At 39.3% G+C, this 18467-nt stretch overlaps 1 protein-coding gene across 1 annotated transcript in view; it reads left to right on the top strand.

The window, feature by feature from the left end:
- b4galt2 (UDP-Gal:betaGlcNAc beta 1,4- galactosyltransferase, polypeptide 2) overlaps positions 1–18467 on the top strand; it is a 160570-nt gene that overhangs the window by 117403 nt on the left and 24700 nt on the right. Inside the window, exon 5 of the mRNA XM_031294517.2 lies at positions 14668–14855. Coding sequence (XP_031150377.1) covers positions 14668–14855 — 188 coding nt within the window. The remainder of the gene's footprint in view (positions 1–14667; positions 14856–18467) is intronic.

Here is an 18467-nt window from a genome sequence, read left to right as displayed (position 1 = left end):
CTCGGGCTCAAGAAATGTGGCCTCCCTCTATGACTAGTTTAATCAATAAATAAAAAACATAATTACAAATGTCATGTTGGGATCCATTGAGATGCAGTCCACATGGCCCATTTTCGGTCCTCAACTTATCTTAGAGCAGTACTGATAAATCATTTAGTTTACACAGTATCAACAATTAAATGATAATGAAAAATGTAAAAGTCGCTCGTAGTCACAAAGCCACAGAACCAGTTTTGCAGTTCCCATGAGCATTTTGCTTGTTGTTTTGATTTTATGGTCCACAACTTTACTGTTTTCGTCTCACTGATTTATCTACATGTCCAGCAGCAGCAAGGTTTTAGCAAAATAAAATCCTAATAATGTTCATTCATGTGACTTTTCCAACACCAAACTGCACAAATACAAAGTTAGCGTCGGGCAAAGTTAACCAAGTTAGCGAGTGAAAGTAGTTGAGCGCTTAGCAGCTAAAGAGTCAGATATTTCCCTCAGGAGTGGGTGAAGACCAAACCTGAGCTAAATGGAGAGTGAACATTGGACTTACATTCATCAGGTGGACAGAAACAGGACTCCAAATGGATGCTAATGTTACTCCGTGTTTGCTGGATTTGTTAGGCAACTGTTTGCTAACATGTTTGCCATATCAAATTCATAAGGTGATACTATGTTAATGTTGTGTTTTCAGCCTTTTCTGCTGCCCCCACATGGAAAGAGAAAATAACTAGCTAACTAGCTAACAGACACACAAAACTGACATGTTTTCACCTTGTAAAGTTGATATGGCAAACATGTTAGCAAACAGTTGCTTATTTAACATCCAGCAGACACAGAGCAACATTAGCATCCATTTGGAGTTGTGTCTCTGGGGGGAAATTCTGTGATTTGGGATGCTCCTGGTTGCTAAAACAAACTCTGTGTATCTTTTAACAAACAGTCTTTCCATGCTACATTTGCTTTCACTTCCAGAAAAAAAAAGTCAGGAAAAGAATCATGGTATTATTATCAGCTTTTCTTATTTCTGTCTCTTAGTCCATACACTAACAGAGGAGTGTTTCCGGATTCTACCAGCGAGATCGGAGAATAACTCAGTCTCCATTTGCTTGAGCTCAGACTCAAACACACTGACACCCACACAGGCCGAGCAATATCTCAAAGTGATGGGGGAATTGGAGCAGGCTTTGTCATTTTTAGGAGAGAGGCAGATGGTCTCCCATATTGGTCCTGATGGGAAATGGAGAAGGGTGAGTCATCTGACGGTATCGAGCTGTAGGTTTGAGGGACATGCAGCGTGTAACTCAGCCTTTGTGTGTTTGTTCCTGTGTGTGTCTTACCTTGCATAACGAGGAGAAGGAAAATGAAGTCCTCAGCAGGATAGAAACGAGGCGTGAAGTCTTCGTGTTGCATGTTTTAGGTACATCATGGCATTTCATTGCTGTTTCCCCACCTATGGATATAATCATGAACATTCTGTATTAACCATGTACTCTTACACTTACCTAAACTTCAGATCTGATACTGTACATACATATGTATATGCAACCCACCTAGACTGATCCCTACCGTTAACCTGTATATATTTTTATGATCCATATTGTACACTGTTGGATTTGCATCTTATTGTATTTGTTATCTTGACTTTTATATTTGCACTTTTCCCACTTTCTATTGCAACTGCTGCACAGCAATTTCCCTCGGGAAAAATCGTATCTTACAGTAAGATGGCATTTGGTGTTTTTAAATGAATGAATTAGCCTCACACACGTACCCCATATTTTTATCAACCACTAAGGTGATATAGCGGCAGGTTGATGTACATCAAGGTGCCTGGTGCCAAGGTGCCTTGAAGCAGGTTACATAATTCCCTGATACCGCTGCTCATTTTATTTTATTTGGAGTGTAAGCATGATACGTGAATGGCAGCATTATATAAATGTAGCATAAACAAACACAAAGTTTGCCCCTTTTCCTTTTCTGAGGGACGGGAACAGATAACTTTGGAAACTAATGTGGAAGTTAGGTGACACAGGACTGACCGGTAAAAGTCACCTAGAGGCTGCACAGTAATATGTCGGAAAACTAAAACAAAAAAGCGATGCAGTGGGGGGGACAGGAAGTTAAGTCTTTACCTTCTCTGGATACATGTGTGAGGAGGAGAGGATATTGTAGTTTCTGGGATCCCTCTTATGTCCCTTCAGATTACAAATGCAAACAAAAACAAAGTGCTGCTTGACACAAAGTCACATAAACTGTTGAAGAACATCATAGGTTGCTTATTTGCGAGTGAAGAAACGCAGACAGCGAGAAGTAACGGAGGCTTTGTCGCATGATTTGTGTGACTGCAGTGGGTCTTCATCATTGGTTATTTGTTCAGGCGAACAATTTTGACAATCGATAGACCATTTGAGTAATTTGTTAAGCAAAAAGGCCAAACATTAGCTGCTTCCAGCTTCACAATGTTACAATTTGCTGCTTTTCTCTGTTTTATATTATTCTGTATTGAACATTTTTGGGTTTTGGATTATTGGTAAAAGAAAATAAACAATTTGTTGCTGTCACCTTGGGCTCTGGAAACTTGTAATTTTTTACTGTTTTCTGACATCTTAATGACTAAACCATTAATCAGACAAATGAGCGACATAATAATCAATAAAGAAAATATTTGCAGCTCTACATGAATGCTTTGTCTACAGGGGAAGATGCTGGTACCGCAGCTTCAAAACATCTTTCCGTCAGGCCACTTAAAAGTAGATTCAAGATTAAAAGTAGGCATAAAAACAGGTGGATAAAAACCTACTTGGAGAGGTGGGAGTTCAAATAGTAATAAAATGGAGTACTTGTGCAAAATACTCCAAAGATTCTGACTACTTTCAAAAACCTGTAAGGATATTTCATTACATTGGCCCCAGTTTTGTTACTTTTCTAGGTTCTGCTATCTAGTCCTTCCGTATTTGAAAGCTGCCATCCAAAATTGCTTTCAGTATTTTGAATTCAAGCTTGCTTGTAATAAATACAACTTAACGGCATTCCCTTTGTGGATGTTTAATGTTTTCATTGTGGATGCATTTTTGTATTTTAATCTGGACTTTTTATCCACCATTGTAAACTTAGGGCCCTATCTTGCAGCAAGTGTCTTTGCTAGTTTAAGACCGACGCTGTTGTCAATTTCCCGTCCAGCACCCACGTCGTTTAAATAGCAAATGCACCTGCGCCCATCTTTGCACCCATGGGCGTGCTGGTCTTACAGGGAGGTGTGTTCAGGTGAATTCTTGGCATATTGCTATCTTGAGGCAGCGGGAAGTGATCGCGCCATTGACTAACAAAAACCTGGTCTAAAGTCAATAACGCAGCATTTCATTTTTATTTTAACAGCGCATTAGTAAAATGCTCCTAGGCTGGTGCACAGTGCATGCACACTATGCTTGTTACACACACAGGGATTTGCAGCAGCACACAAACATGCAAAAGATTCAAAATAAAAATATTACAATGTGAAATAGTATTATGATATGATCTGCTCGCACGCTTTCACTTCATGCACAGGCAGATCAGTTTCTTCTGCTGAAAATCTCTCCTTCCTGCTTAGCAAACCTGCCATCATAATAGCAATGCGCCAAGGTACAAACGCGCCTAGCTTTTAAAGGGAATGGGAGATGACACTCTGATTGGTTTATTGCATGTTATGCCCAAAACACACCTATGATTAATTAAGACACCAAGTACAACCCTTTTGAACCATTCGCCTGGCGCACAGACCCTTTTTTCCGCTTAGATCGTTAAAATAGGGCCCTTAATGTTAGAGAATAGTCTTTGCTGCTCAGAACCTGATGTCTAACACTGCAACAAAGGTGTTTTGCAGGAATATAGTTTCCAGCTGGGAGTGGTAGAGTTTGTGTGTATTTAGTGCCCTTAATGCTGAAGAGGTTAGATGTGATGAGGCATGCTAAAAGAGAGAGAGAGAGAGAGAGAGAGAGACTCCTCTGCCTCTGGAGAGTGCCCCTCTTCTGGTTTTTACAGCATCACAGTTGTTTTTGTCACAACCAGAGCCCCATATGTCTGTGAGAGCAGGTCTGGCACAGCAGATCAACGCAACAAGCCACAGCAACCATCTGGCCCCATATTTATCAAAATGTCAGGTGGGTTTGATTCTCTGCCCTTCACATTCTCTGGCATGTTAGGTGGCAGCTCCTATGTACAAAGTGTGTGTGTGTGTGTGTGTGTGTGTGTGTGTGTGTGTGTGTGTGTGTGTGTGTGTGTGTGTACGGTGACCAGGAGAAAGTTAAGTGTGTGTGAGTCGGCTTTTTCTCTGAGTGACACATGCCGACCAACTCCTACAGGGCAGCTCTGACCTTTGCTGTCATTTCTCTTGGCAGCTACTCTGTCATTATCATCATCATCTTTTTCTTTCTCTCTCCGTCTCCCTTTATTTCTGTCCTTCAGTCTTTTCTGTCTGTCTGTCTTGGTTTCTGACCCACTTCCTCTGTGGCTTATGCTGTCATGTTGATATATCCGGTTCAATGGTAGTCACTTGTTTCTCTTTTCTCTCTCTCTCTCTGACTGATGTCCTCATGTCAGGGCGGTAGCTAACTGTACTCTGGTTTGTCACTCTGTGGTCTCGACACCACACTGTATTCTCCCTGTATCGTTTACAGCCTGTGTCTCTGCTGCTTTAGTTTTTTTTATGGGCGCAGATCTACAGCGCAAAGGAATTTGCTACATAGACAATACTTCTTAGTAGGATCAATTTGTTAACAATAAGAGAAAAAATATAAAAGATCACCACTTACCTTTTAGTAAGAAATGGTGTTGAGTTGTTCACACTTTGCATTAATGGGACTTTTATAATTGGAATCAAATGCATTCAATATTTTCTCCTGGTTTGAGTAGTCAGAATTAGAATTATAATTAGTTATTCACAGTAAATCATATTGTATGCTGGGATTTTAAAGTGAACCTTTCAAATCATTATACCCTTTAATTAGGAATAAAACTATTACATATGATGTACTGTATATATCGTATGGAGTATATGTAGAGGGCTTAATTATTGTGATTTGTCTCAACCCTTTGCACATAAAAAAGCAGTAGCCTACAATACAATATGTTCTTTTTCAACATTTTTTATTCAACAGCTCTGAACCCTCGACACAACAACTCACTGTACTGCAGTTTCACTTTTTATTTCCATAAGGACATCTCGGCCCAGATCCCGGCAATAAAACAAAAGTTACTGTACAGTTATTGGGAGTGCTGTCCTGTACTTATTTACTCATAGGAAATGACTTGCTTCGTTGTTCTAGCTTAGCAGAGTAGCATATCATAACTGGCTGTTGTGTTGTTGCTGTTGCCCTGATCTGCGTCTATCGGGTAAACTGAGGCGGAATAGTAATTGAATTGCCCGTCGTGGCCCGGCCTTTCGCTTTATTTGGGAGCTCCTCTGTGTCCAGACTGCCAGAAAGTCATTACAGCAAATTAGTTATTCTGGCCTCCTGCCAACTCTGTCACACTCTTGCCTCCTCACTCTTTGTGTTCTGTGCCAAGCTCTCATAAAGCAGGAAACATGCTGCTGCGAATATGATTGAAGACTGTAAGGTTATGAATTAGATATACATAGCCTGGTGTGTGTTTGTGTGTGCACGGTTGACTGCAGTATCTAATCAAGCTTTGATGAGCCTCCTGTTTCCCAGGTGGCGGGGGAATGAAGGGATCATCACATTTATTAAGAACGCATGGCGAGTGCATTTAGTCACAAATGTTCATACAGGGTCTAATGAACACAATAGCTCTCTTTCGCCTTTTCTCTCTCATGTGTTTTTTATGACTGTTTGCTGTTGCCATTCTGTCAAGTTGTCCGTTTTTGCATGGCACATATGCAGTTTACAAGGAAAACGGTGGCAGATTTACCACTCAAAGTTCGTAGTCATTTTTTAAACGATGGGTCAGGCGCGAAGTAGACATTTGCAGCTCCTCATTTTTATCCAGCGAACGTCAATTTTGCCATCTGAAATGAAAACTGTTGCTAGCAGTTTGTATCAGCTACAGCTAGCTAGCTAATTAAGCTACTGCAGGGCTGCCAACTCTCGCTTTTGCTCTCATGCTCTGTCACGTGCATAGCACACCAACAGTACCTTTATTTATTAATAATAAAATAAAGAGGCCATTATTAATCCCAGACATGGAGACTGTATCGGTCAGGATATAATGGCAAATGTTTTGTGCTTTTATACATTTAGGACACGTAAACTGTTACACACAGATTCCAAGTTCATAAGCTACGGTCAAATTAGAGCAGACAGAGCTGCTAACGTTAGCCTAAAATCTTAGCATCCAGGATCATCTTCCACACAGTGTTGAAATACTACACAGTAGGTGTTTGTCGTGAAGGGCTTTTGTTATGTAATCTGTAACCCCACAAACTGTTAACTACTATTGTTAATAATGTGCTCCTTGGCCTTGGAAGTGTTTTTGCTTTGTAAGAAAAAAGACACCACCCTCCACACACTTTAAACACAGAGTATCGCTTTTACTACAGCCTAATGCACTGCTTAAACATGGTTGACAGACTGCTGTGGCTAGCTACGATTGCTGAGCTATGATTGGACAATTGCTGTTTGGTGGAGGTCAGCTTCTTTCCTCCCAACACATATGCTCATACGCACACAGAGGAAGCCACGCACACACTCACATTCATTCAACTCAATCTCCATTAAGTGAGATAAGGTGAAATCTCTCTCTCTACCTCTCCTGTGGTCTTTCTTTCCCTGTACTGACTGACCAGGCCAAATGATAGGATGAGAGGCCCCACCTCCGTCTATCTGCAGGAGACTGATAAACCCTGTTGCATACACATACACACACATTGACACTCAAAATGTGTCATACACACATTCCATTGAAATACAAACACTGGCTCGCTGTCTGGTGACAATCATTCAGGCAGAGCAATGGCTGGGCCTTAATCCATCTCCATGGCAACAGTACAACAGTGTGTGTGTGTGTGTGTGTGTGTGTGTGTGTGTGTGTGTGTGTGTGTGTGTGTGTGTGTGTGTGTGTGTGTGAGTGAGTGTACGGTGACCAGGAGAAAGTTATATGTTCATCACACACACTCACAGAGGGAGCAACGATGGATTTATCTGGTGATACTCAGATATGGCTGATAGGGTTAATTGGTTTTCAGAGGGCACATAGAGAAAGAGGGAGACTGACACTGACCAGATTACTGAAGACACACCAGGGAAGCACTGCCAGAGACAGAAAGAGCAAGAAGCATGAGAGGAGAGAAAATAAAAGTAAGTGATGACATGAACAGGAAGTGTAGAGAGGAGGAAGATGTACCTTTTACTTTGGGAGTAGAGGAGAAGTCATGGATTGAATAGAAGAGGCAAGAATGAAAAATGTGATTGGATACAGCAAATGTTTTTTTTTTATTATTTCTTTCTTTGTTTTTGTGTTGTTCAAGGCCTTTTAAGCTAATTGTCCCACCTCTTAAGTTGACATCATACTTTAACTCTGTATTGATTTGAGTTTGGATGCGAAGAGTTTGAATTAAAGCCAGTTTTAAAGTTAACAAAACAGTTTTACATCAAAGTCCATTAAGTGGTTGTTCTGGACCTTTTTGATCATATCACATGGTCCTTATCAGCACATGGAGTTTGCCCAGATATCGTGGAATTGTAAATATGACTAAATGCTCCAGAACAGCTACTGGACCTTGACGTGAGATTGTTTTGTCAACTGCTGGGTCCAGTTTGCATAAAATGCCCAAAAATGCTTTAAGAAAGAGTAACGGCATTACATTGTTCGCTCCCCACTATATCCTTATCAGATTATGTTTTTTGTATCAGTATCAACTTCTGAAATCCAGCAATGGTTGCAATAACGGTTGTGGTATAACCATGTTTTACAAAGTAAAAAGCACCATGTCCCAGCAGTCATTTACGATCTCATTCTTCACTTTCTCTTGTTGTGTAATAATGTGTTACACTAAAACTACAAAAAATGCCTGTGACCACTTGCAGAGCAGGTTACAGTCAGAATGGGGTGCAAGGGATTTAAAATGTGGTACTGATACTTGAGAATAATGTAAATGAATTAAGTGGATCTAAGTGTATTGCTATCACAACAAACATTGTTAGTAGGACAGACTGGCTCGTTCAGGACATTCTGTGCTTACTTATACATACAGTGTCACCATATTGCTACACCATCTTGCTTTCACATTCTTATTCTCTTTACCAGAAAATTCATTTTCCAGCTAAGTTAGTTTATTAAATAAATATACATTCTCAGTGTTATTAGTTTACTTACAGGTATATAAGTTATCATGCTTCAGAGTGCAGATAAAAAAAAAATCAAAATTATGCACAAAGATGTGCCGCTTCAATCAATCATTCACTTATTGTTATTGATGAGACAAGGCTTTTTGTCTCCTGAAGCTTCGACTTTACAAACTTCACTTGAACTTTTAAATAAAATACCACTTACAATGGCAGTGGGAAATCCCAGAGGGGCAGCAACAAGGAGAGGTCAACGAGGGCATGATAAATGACAGTTTTAATGCTGAGTAAGAGTGGAAACAGCTCCAGTAGTGGCTCCTAAACAGCAAAGCTAAAGTGGTTTTAGTGTGGGTGAGTTTGAGAATCAATGAGTATGTTTACATGCACACCAATATTCAGAATTTGATACAGGTCATAGAAACAGCATATTCCGGTTGGATATTCCGAATAAGGCCTTTTTCCGAATATAGCATTTTCCGATTAAGATGCGGGATATTCCGGTATTATTCAGGTTTTAAAGGCATTCTGTGGACATGTATTCAGTGCATTCAGTATACGCGTCTCAATTTGGGTTTTTACCGCAGTTTACGTCCAGTTTACAGCCTCTTGCCTGTTTACGGCTTATGGTCAGCTCTGTGCGTTGCTATGGTTGCTGTACACAAACCAATCAGCCAACAGTTTGCCAGGCTGGAGGCCCGATAAGAAGGAGAAACACAGCTACTTTTAAACATTATGAAAGACTTGGATATCAACAGGTTTTTGGATATGCACAAACATCGCTACGCCGCCATTTTCAAGAAGCTGGTTGAAGAAATGAAAGAGGAACGCTGTGTTCGTACAGTCAAACAAGTCCGCCACCGCTGGAAAACTGAAATTATTTTATTTTGCACGGCTACGTGTAAACGGGAATATGAGAATATTCCGACTAAGCCACAGCTTGGTATAATATTGTCTTTTTTGGAAATAGGGCAAAACACGGAATATTATGTGCATAGTCAATGTTACCTTCCACAGAGCCCCCTTGCTCATTCTAACTGGGCAAATAGATGAGAACTACTTTGTAACTATTCAGTATTATGTATGTTTCTTTAAAACATTACTCTTTTGTAGTGCGTTTCATAAAAATGGCACATGGTATATCTAGCAAGTCCAGTTCTCGTTGACTTAGCTCTTTGCAAGAGTAGCTGTCAGTTTTTCGAAATTCTAATTTCATAATAACTTTCTATTGCGATCCCCTGCTTCGTTTAAAAAGCAGTGAGAATGTTGGAAGGTGATGTTTCAGATGTATGCCTCTATTTCTCTGAGTCAGCAACAGGTTTTCAAGAAACTATAACCAGAATTTACAAGCCTTTGCTTTGCTTTGAAATTTCTGTAAAGCCCACGTGACTTACACTTTCCATCACATTTGATAGGAATGTGTGCAGGGGGATTTCTAACACTTTTGAAAAAAAATTTCAATTGCACATTGAGCCTTCAAGAGAGCTGAGATATGTGTCGTGAATATTTTAGAAGAACTCTGAAAATATCATGGCAGTTGTTTTTTAAAGTCAGTTTTATCTTTGTGTTTGTTGAGATGGTTAATTGACGATTTCGCTGAAGTTGATAACCAGCTGCAGATGGTCCAAACCTCATCACTGCAACTTTTGGAGGATTGTTGAAATCTTTCCCATCAGGATCGACTAAACACACATTTCTCTTAGCAGTGTCCTGCCTCACACACACTGTTGAACACATTACAGGGAGCTGCCAACAACAACAACAACAGGGGAGCGTTACAGTCACAGTTTCCTGCTGTCAGTCACTGAGCGGCTGCGGTGAAGTAACTGGACACCTTGATGGCAGATGATGAGTGTTTTCCATTCAATTACCCAACCTACATTTTCCCAGGTAGCCAGTGATTCACCCCAGCAGCTTTCCAGTCAGAAGTCTGTTTTCCCAGCTGCTGCCTGCACTTAGTTGTCAGCTGAAAGGTGTCGCTAGGGCTGCGGTTTGTCTCAGTCCTACAGAGTATTTTAGCATGTTTCATCTCATTATTTTAATATGGCAACAAACTGTTTTTTTTCATTCTCACAGCTCTAATCAGCATCATTTTCAACCGAAACAGGCAGCTAACCCTAACCCTAACTCAGCCAAAAAGCTTGCATAATTCCACTGTACAGTTACTGTTAGCGACAAGCTGGTGAACACAGTGGAGCATTTAGCAGCTAATTGTATTTCCCTCAGGAGTTACGGTGGTAGAGTCCAAATCTGAGTTAAAAAGAACAGTGGATATTTGACTTTCTCAAGTGACCTGAAGCACAACTCCAAATGGATGATAATGTTGTTATGTAACTGCTGAATGTGTAAATAGGTAAGTTTGCTTGCACTTTTACAATATCAAAATAAGTATATATGTTGATAGTATGTCAGTGTACTTATTGCATTTCCCCCAAGTGGCCAAAACAAATAAATTACAGGTTTAAGGGTACAAGTGAGAAATTCAAGCTGAAACGTTAATGAAAAAAATGTGGTTGTGCTGTGGGCTGCTGTTATACTTCAACCCAATAAGATCACACTTGGGTAACTCAATCTTTGGTCCGGGTATATACAGATCCAAAGATGGATATGAGATATCAGTAGATAAATCAATGTCAAGCAACTGACAATGTTTTCAGAACCGCAGTTTGGTTTGCAGTTCACAGCAAACAAAAATGTAGAGCACAATTGAGACCACATGCTCACATGCAAATGCACACTGCATTATGGGTCCAGCATGATCAAAAACGAGCAGAAATGTCCTTGAAAGTTAAAAGATGGCAGTGAAATTGCAAATATGGAGCCAAAAATCGGTGTCTGCTAAATTGGAATACCCTGTCAACATGTAATTTGTTGATTTGTCAAATTTCACACATGAACAGTTTTACTGTCCCCTGTGAGCCACTGTAGGCAAATTGTGCAGTTTTTGTCTAGTGCATTTTGGGTGAGAAAAAATGGACTGAAAACAACAGGCTAAAGAAACTGAAAAATGCAGCCGGCAGCAGGGGAAAATGCAGAGTCCACAGAAAACACTGCGTCAACAAAATAATACAACCAATACTGAAAAAAAAAACTCAACAATAGAGTAGTGGGAAATAAACTGGTTTGAACACAGAGGTAGGCAGGGCAATAAGAGCAACTACCAGAGGGGACTGTGTTGTACAATACAGACATAGCAGGTTTGGGCAAACAGTCTTCTCAGTCAGAGCCACCCACTATACTGGAATAGTCTTCCAATTGAATTAAGAGAGCTCACTAACTACCTAACCTTTAAACATAAGCTTAAGAGATGGCTTAAAGCATCCAAACATGCAATCATGAGTAATCATACTACCTCATCTCTGGTACTGCCTTTACATACATATCTGCTATTTTTGTAATGTATTTATGTATTTTATAGTATGGTATTGTGTTGTACTGTAGTGCCTGCTGAAGCCTTGTATTGATAACATTAGACCAATAATTCATAATAACCTGCCCAGGACAAAATGAAAATAAAATAAAAAAAAATTAGCTTATTAGCTAACTGTGGCTCATTTACATTGAGGTGGAAATGTGCACTGCCCCTTGTAAATAAATAAATAAAAGACTGCACAATCCTCTTCTACTGTATATGGCTTCTTGCCAGTTTATATTGGGAGATAACAAGTGTTGCATTTTGTATATTAAAATTTGAAATACAACAACTTTCAAATGTTTTATTTATCAATATTCAGTTCAAATAGTTAAATAAAATAAAACCCGACAAATTAACAAAATGCAGCTAAAAATAAGTATACCCACACACACGCTTACAAGCCTGTAAACGACTTTAATCATCAATCCCATTGCCTCAGTTTACCTCACATCCTGCAAGTCATATGATATTGCTTATAAGGGAAGATTTAGAGCCATAAGACATAAAGCCGTGACACTGGGAGGTTGAAACACTGACGTCTTATTAAAATAATATACAATGACCGCAATAATGCTTAATGAGGTTATAGTAGCACAAAAAGAAAGCTTGGTTTTTGTTCATCTGCAGAGAGATATACAGTAGACAATCTAGTGAAAATGTTTTAAAACTTTTCACTTTTATATATAAAAAACATGGGCATCATAAAAACATTGTTAAAACAGACATTTAATCATATAAAATCTGAAATATTTGAGATATAATTTAAAATAATATAGTGTAATATACTGATTAGGTTTATTTTTTGATTTTCACCAAACTCGCCTGTCTATTTGCAGGACATATTTTGTCCTAGATCCCAAGAACCACTGAAATGTTCTAAAATATATCAGCTGCTGATGTTGCTGCCCTTAGTTTCTGGTCAGACATTGGCCATATTTTGCTCTACTACCACATATGATTTATATGATTTCTACCTACTGAACAGACTGTTGTTCAAAAACAGACAGGACCACATTAGCTGATATTATGGAGCCTCAGTGGATTTGTGACAATAGATCTTTTTTTGTTACCTGTACAGGGGATTATGCTCTCAAATCTCAGGTATTAGTGGGTTTACCAGGGGGATTACGCATTGTATTTTTTCACAATTCACGGTTGGTCCGAACAGATAATGCACCAGTGTGGAAACAAGTGTACCTCCCAATAAAAACTGTATCCTGAACAGAAGTAAAGACAGGCAGCACATGCATTAATCATCTCGGAGATTCTCTGTGCTGTTAAAAGTTGGTGGTTTTCCTTAATGGCCAAGGAATATGTGACTGCAGAAAATTAGTAACAGTTGTTCATTGTTCTGCTCCATACTGAGACATTCATCAAACTGGGTCTTTTTTATGAGAAATGAAGCTTTGCACTGGGACCCAGTCACATCTACATAAACATGTAATCTTGTCATGTGGGGCTCACGTCTTCAGGATTTTGCATAAGGACTTAACGGAACTACACGAGTCAGATTTGCGTGAAAATCTACATTTTTCAATGTAAATACAGCAGATTTCTTTGTAGCTCACTATTGTTACTGTAAAAAAGCCACCAATTGCTTACAAGACACCATCAAATCTTCATCAAATTCTTCAAACAGTACCACAAAAGGTCCTAAAATAAAGAGCAATTTGACAAATGTTCACAATCAGATGTTCAGACCTTCATGTCTACACTTAACATTTTTTCTATTGCAAGTACTCATCAACTACTGGATACACTTTTTTTGCTTGTTAACTTTTCACCCAGCACAAGGCCTCTGCAGAAAGATATATAAAATAGATTGTACATTATTGACTTAATACCGGCCATATATATTAACCTTGACTATCTTACACAGCTGTGCTGCTTGGCAAGAATGCATTTATCTTAGCCAAAGTGTTGAACCTGGGCAATGATGCAGAGACTGAAAAACAGATGTGTTTCACTGCAGCAGCGCAAACCGTTCACAATACCGTTAGAGATAATACAGACCGGCACTGCAGACACTAAACACTAATGTTCAATGATGCTCTGAAACTGAACTGACGACGTGTTTGGCTGAAAATTCTGGTATATTTCAACCTGGGTCCTTTAATAATTCTGGCCATTCTAACTACAGGTCATGCCAACTTTGCGATTTGTTATAGAAATTTGGGGAAACACACCTCCGGCAAAGTATTTTCAAATTAAATGCATATACATCATTTCAGATGCTTGTATCTGAGCCAAAACATGCATAAACACACAATGAATTAGCTGTTTTTGCCAGTTGCGTGAGGATCTACTTACAGTGCAAACCAACTAACCAAACTAGCTATCAAATCGCCTGTTCGTCACAGCAAAACGCACACATTTATGATTTATTCTTTCATATATAGCATGAATCTATTTATAGATACCTCAATAGAGGTAAACAGATATTACAAAAAAATATTGAAAAATACTGGAATTTGTCTGGAAAAGGTGTACTAAAAACAGTCTCAGAAGAAGTGTTTCACTGTTTCAGGTAACAGATCTTTTATTGGGGTCATTTGGCTTGGTCTGACACATATTCTCTTTGTTTATGGTAACAGTGTTTAAGCATCCGGTTGTTGTTTCCATACAGTATAATGAAAACGTTTTATATATATTGGCAGTATTAATTCTCTTTCTCTTTCAACGTCCTTTCAATGTCATCTTTAACTCTTGTATTATTCTACATTTAACCTTGGCAGTGGCAGATTGAAGGCACGTTGTTCGTTATAGAAAGAGAGTTACGTATCCGTTCTCTAGTTCACTGAACATGTTACTGATGTCGCACATTCTGAATTTGTGATTTAGACGACAACACGTTCCAAGCTATTAAACTTTATTCACACAGAGCCTTTCAAGCAGATGACATGTGCTGATGAGGTACATTATCTGCCCTCCTCATCTATATAAAAACAATGAAATACTTATCCTTCTTGTTGTGTTTTCTTGCAGTTGGGTGAGGACACCTTCAATCGTGCCAAGTTGTTGAATGTTGGCTACACGGAGGCTTTGAAGGACGCAGAGTATGACTGCTTCATCTTTAGCGACGTGGACCTGATTCCAATGGACGACCGCAACCTCTACCACTGCTACGACCAGCCAAGGCACTTTGCCATTGCCATGGACAAGTTTGGCTTCAGGTGAGGGGATGGTTTTTAACTTGGCGTGTGATTTTAGCACTGACAAGGAACCATGGTACCCAACTTCTTAGCACAACTTTCTACTTGCATTAAGTCTTGATGCTTAGGAACACTTGACACTTGTTTTCAAATGCAGTATTGGTTTATAGCATCTGCTAAAGTCTAATTGCTATTTTTGTTTGAACTCATCTCAATACATTAGTGATCCCACGTAATGGTAGAATAAAGTCACATATGCACGCTTTGATAGCTTACACACACACACTACAGGTAATTGTACCTTGAAGGAGGTTTTTCCAGGTGGGTTCTGCAAACGAGCTTTCCACTCAAGGTATTACTATATATCACTTTATATTTTCAAAACAAGTAGAATTTTAATATGCAGTTGGCTGCCTAGCATGAACATAATTAGAGATGGCCTACAGTCTGTTTTCTGATAGACAATAGACAGAGCAGTATTCAATTTGACTAAATCTAATCATACTTGGAAATCCTTGTCCGAAGCCTAAATTAGCATGAAAATGCACCACAGTTCACAGCTGCCAATTTTAATTTGGTCATACTTCTGTAGTCCTAACAAGAGCACATGATACAAAGCGTAATTTACAAGTCTAGGCTACATTTTGAGCAAAGACCGTTATAAACTTTGTAGACTGTGTTCAGGTACTAGACAAACCTGTTGCTGTTTACTGCAGCTACTGTTTCTGTAGCATGAAGGAGAGCTCCACAGTTTACTGCATCCTTACTGCCAGCACTGAATAATAGCATCCTGTTTTAGTTGTGTCTTTTTGCATAATGACACTACACCTACCCTCAATTATCTAAAAGCACCAAAAGCATTTGATCAATGGCCTAAACATGGCCTGCAAATGTGACCTTTCCAATCGAAGAGCTGTCATTCCACAAGAATTATCCTACTGAAAGCCCTCAGGAGCTGCAGCAGGTCCCTGATATAGTGCTCAATAAGCTAATGCTATCTGGCAACAAATACAACACCAGGTGGTAAGTAGGGTTGTAGCTAACATTTCTTACTAGCAATGAATCAGTAAAGATTTGAAATGGTTTCTTTAGAGTTTTTTTTGGCCAACTAGAACATTAAGGGAAAAGGGGATAAAAGTAAAGGCTGGTGTTTTGAGTGAGTGGAAGGTCACAGGATTGATTTCCGTTAATTGCTGATGTAGAAATCACATCATTGTAGAAAATTGGTTCCCAAGGTCAAAGTTGTCTGAGTCAGCCTAAAAACTTTTTTGTTTGGCAGTTTTAGCATTTAAGAAGCTTTCAAATTAAAGGGAAAAAGTCAGAAAGCAAGAAACGAACAAAGAACTAATGACATTTTTTGATTTTAGCCTCATGTGGGGTGGGAGTAGCTCAGTCAATAGGGAGTTGGGTTGGGAACTGGTAGCTGGAGAGGTGCCAGTTCACCTCTTTGCTGCCAAGGTTTCCTTAAGCAATGCACCAAACCCCCAACTGCTCGGGCACTCATCTCTGACATCTCTCCATTGCTGCATGTATAGGTCCTGAGCTTGTGTGTGTATTTCAGGCCTGTGTGTAAGAAAGAAAATAAATCTTCTTCTTCTTCTTATGAAGTCGACTTGGGGCAAAGAGTAAATTAGCGTATTTTGGAGTCATTTCAGGAAGACAACCTTAGTTCCTCTCAAATATAAAAGCACCATATGTTTTTTTTGGGATAAATTGTGAAAACATTGCCAGTGAAAGTCAGGTCGCATTAAGTTATTTTCCATTACCTTAGCACCTCACAACACCTGACAAGCTCTCTGTGCAGAAAGGGGTCACCTTAAAGTCCATTTCACAGCATGGCCTAGCCCACTTCAAACCTCAAGGAAAAGCACAAAAAAACAAAAACAAAAATCAATTTGTCATGTGGAATAACCAAAACTGTTCCAACTTTGGCATCAAATGTTTGCGTTTGTTCAGGACCCCAGCCTTTATAGAAAGAAGCTGATTGAAGGTTAGTTGCAGATTGTTCGGATAGCTATTATTATTTTACAGAATAAAACAAGGAAGTGTTTTTGTTTTTGTTATTTTTCTCATACATTTTGACCTTAAAGCTTTAGTGCGTAACTTTTTGATATTAATGAACGTCTGTTACATTCAAGCCATTGCCAAATGAGTTGCTACAAAGCTAATTAAGACTATCAGCTCCACAAAACTCTCTCTGTATTTCTCAGTTATGGCTATGTTCAGAAGATTGTGTCGTCCGGTGACTTTCCCTCGCAGAAACTCGAGTGAACATAATAACCTCTAATGAAGAGTCCATATTTTTTTAATCCCCCGTGTCCTCCTTGATCTACTAGCAACTGCGTGGAGGAGGGGTGGGGGTTGTGCGCGATCACGGAAGGCTGTATCATGTGGATGCGCTGACAGTGTTGTTGTCATTACTTAGAATTTCTCATGGGGGAGACTACATCATAAAAACTACACTCTATAGCTTTAAATTTACATCATAAAATTATTGACATACCGTATGTCCATAATGCCTGTATCTCAGTAGTGTACAGTATGAGAGTTATTTGATGATGAATATCACACTTCTCTCAGGAAATAAACAGACAGATATGGAGTTTATGGAGTCAAAACTGCTAATCCTCTTTCTAGCGAGACTTTAAAAAAATCAATCAATCAAGTTCTCAAGAAAAACATGCAGTTAATAAAATCTCCAGTTCTTCTCTCTCTATTTCTCTCTTATTCTTCTCCTCTAGATGTGTCATTTTCAAGCACAAGTACACATACTCTGTCTCACACACACACACACACACACATGCACACACACCTCACCATATTGATGCTGAGACAATTTGTGCAGAAACATAAGGTCTCATTACTTTCTTTTTGTCATATTTCAACAGGGAGCTGTCATACTTTTGACAACACATACTGTCCAGAATATACACACATACACACGCACATACGCACGCACACACGCACACACACACACACACACACACACACACACAGAAACACGCATCAGCCTTTGGTTAGACTCCAGGCACCTGTCATGACACTCGCAGCTGACGTCCGTCCCACTCCACTGGTCTCACGACTTTTGAGGGAAAAAAATGAAAACGCCTGTTTGCCTTCTTTTGTCCACTGTCTACACACACACACACACACACACACACACACACACACACACACACACACACACACTATTCAAGCTAACAAGATAACTGGACTTAAAGCAGCCAATGTCTGTTTGGCTGATTTAAGCACCAGAGGCCTACTGTACAGTATACTGTGGCCCCTCTTTACACCCGGTCATTTCATGTGTCTTGAGTGGATTATATATGAATGTGGATTATCCATTTACTGTAGAAAGGCACCCGTAAATTATCCATTTAAAAACACATCCAAGATAAGACACTTTAGGAAAAGATCTGATTGCCTGAAACACTTCAAGATGTTATTCAAATTTAAATTCTGCTGTCTCTACATGCCACATATAGAAACATGTGATGATTAGCAAGCACTGAGAACCTGCACAGGGACAGAAGTTTGCATCTTCCACTAACTTTAAGAAAATTATTATTATTATGAACTATAATCTTAGTGGGTAGCCGTGTTAATTTCATGTCGTAAATTGGAGCTTTCGAA

This window comes from Sander lucioperca, chromosome 9 (assembly GCF_008315115.2).
Source record: "Sander lucioperca isolate FBNREF2018 chromosome 9, SLUC_FBN_1.2, whole genome shotgun sequence".
Lineage (NCBI taxonomy): Eukaryota > Metazoa > Chordata > Actinopteri > Perciformes > Percidae > Sander > Sander lucioperca.
Note: the sequence above shows the minus strand (reverse complement) of the source record. Positions and strands in the feature narration are given on the sequence as shown.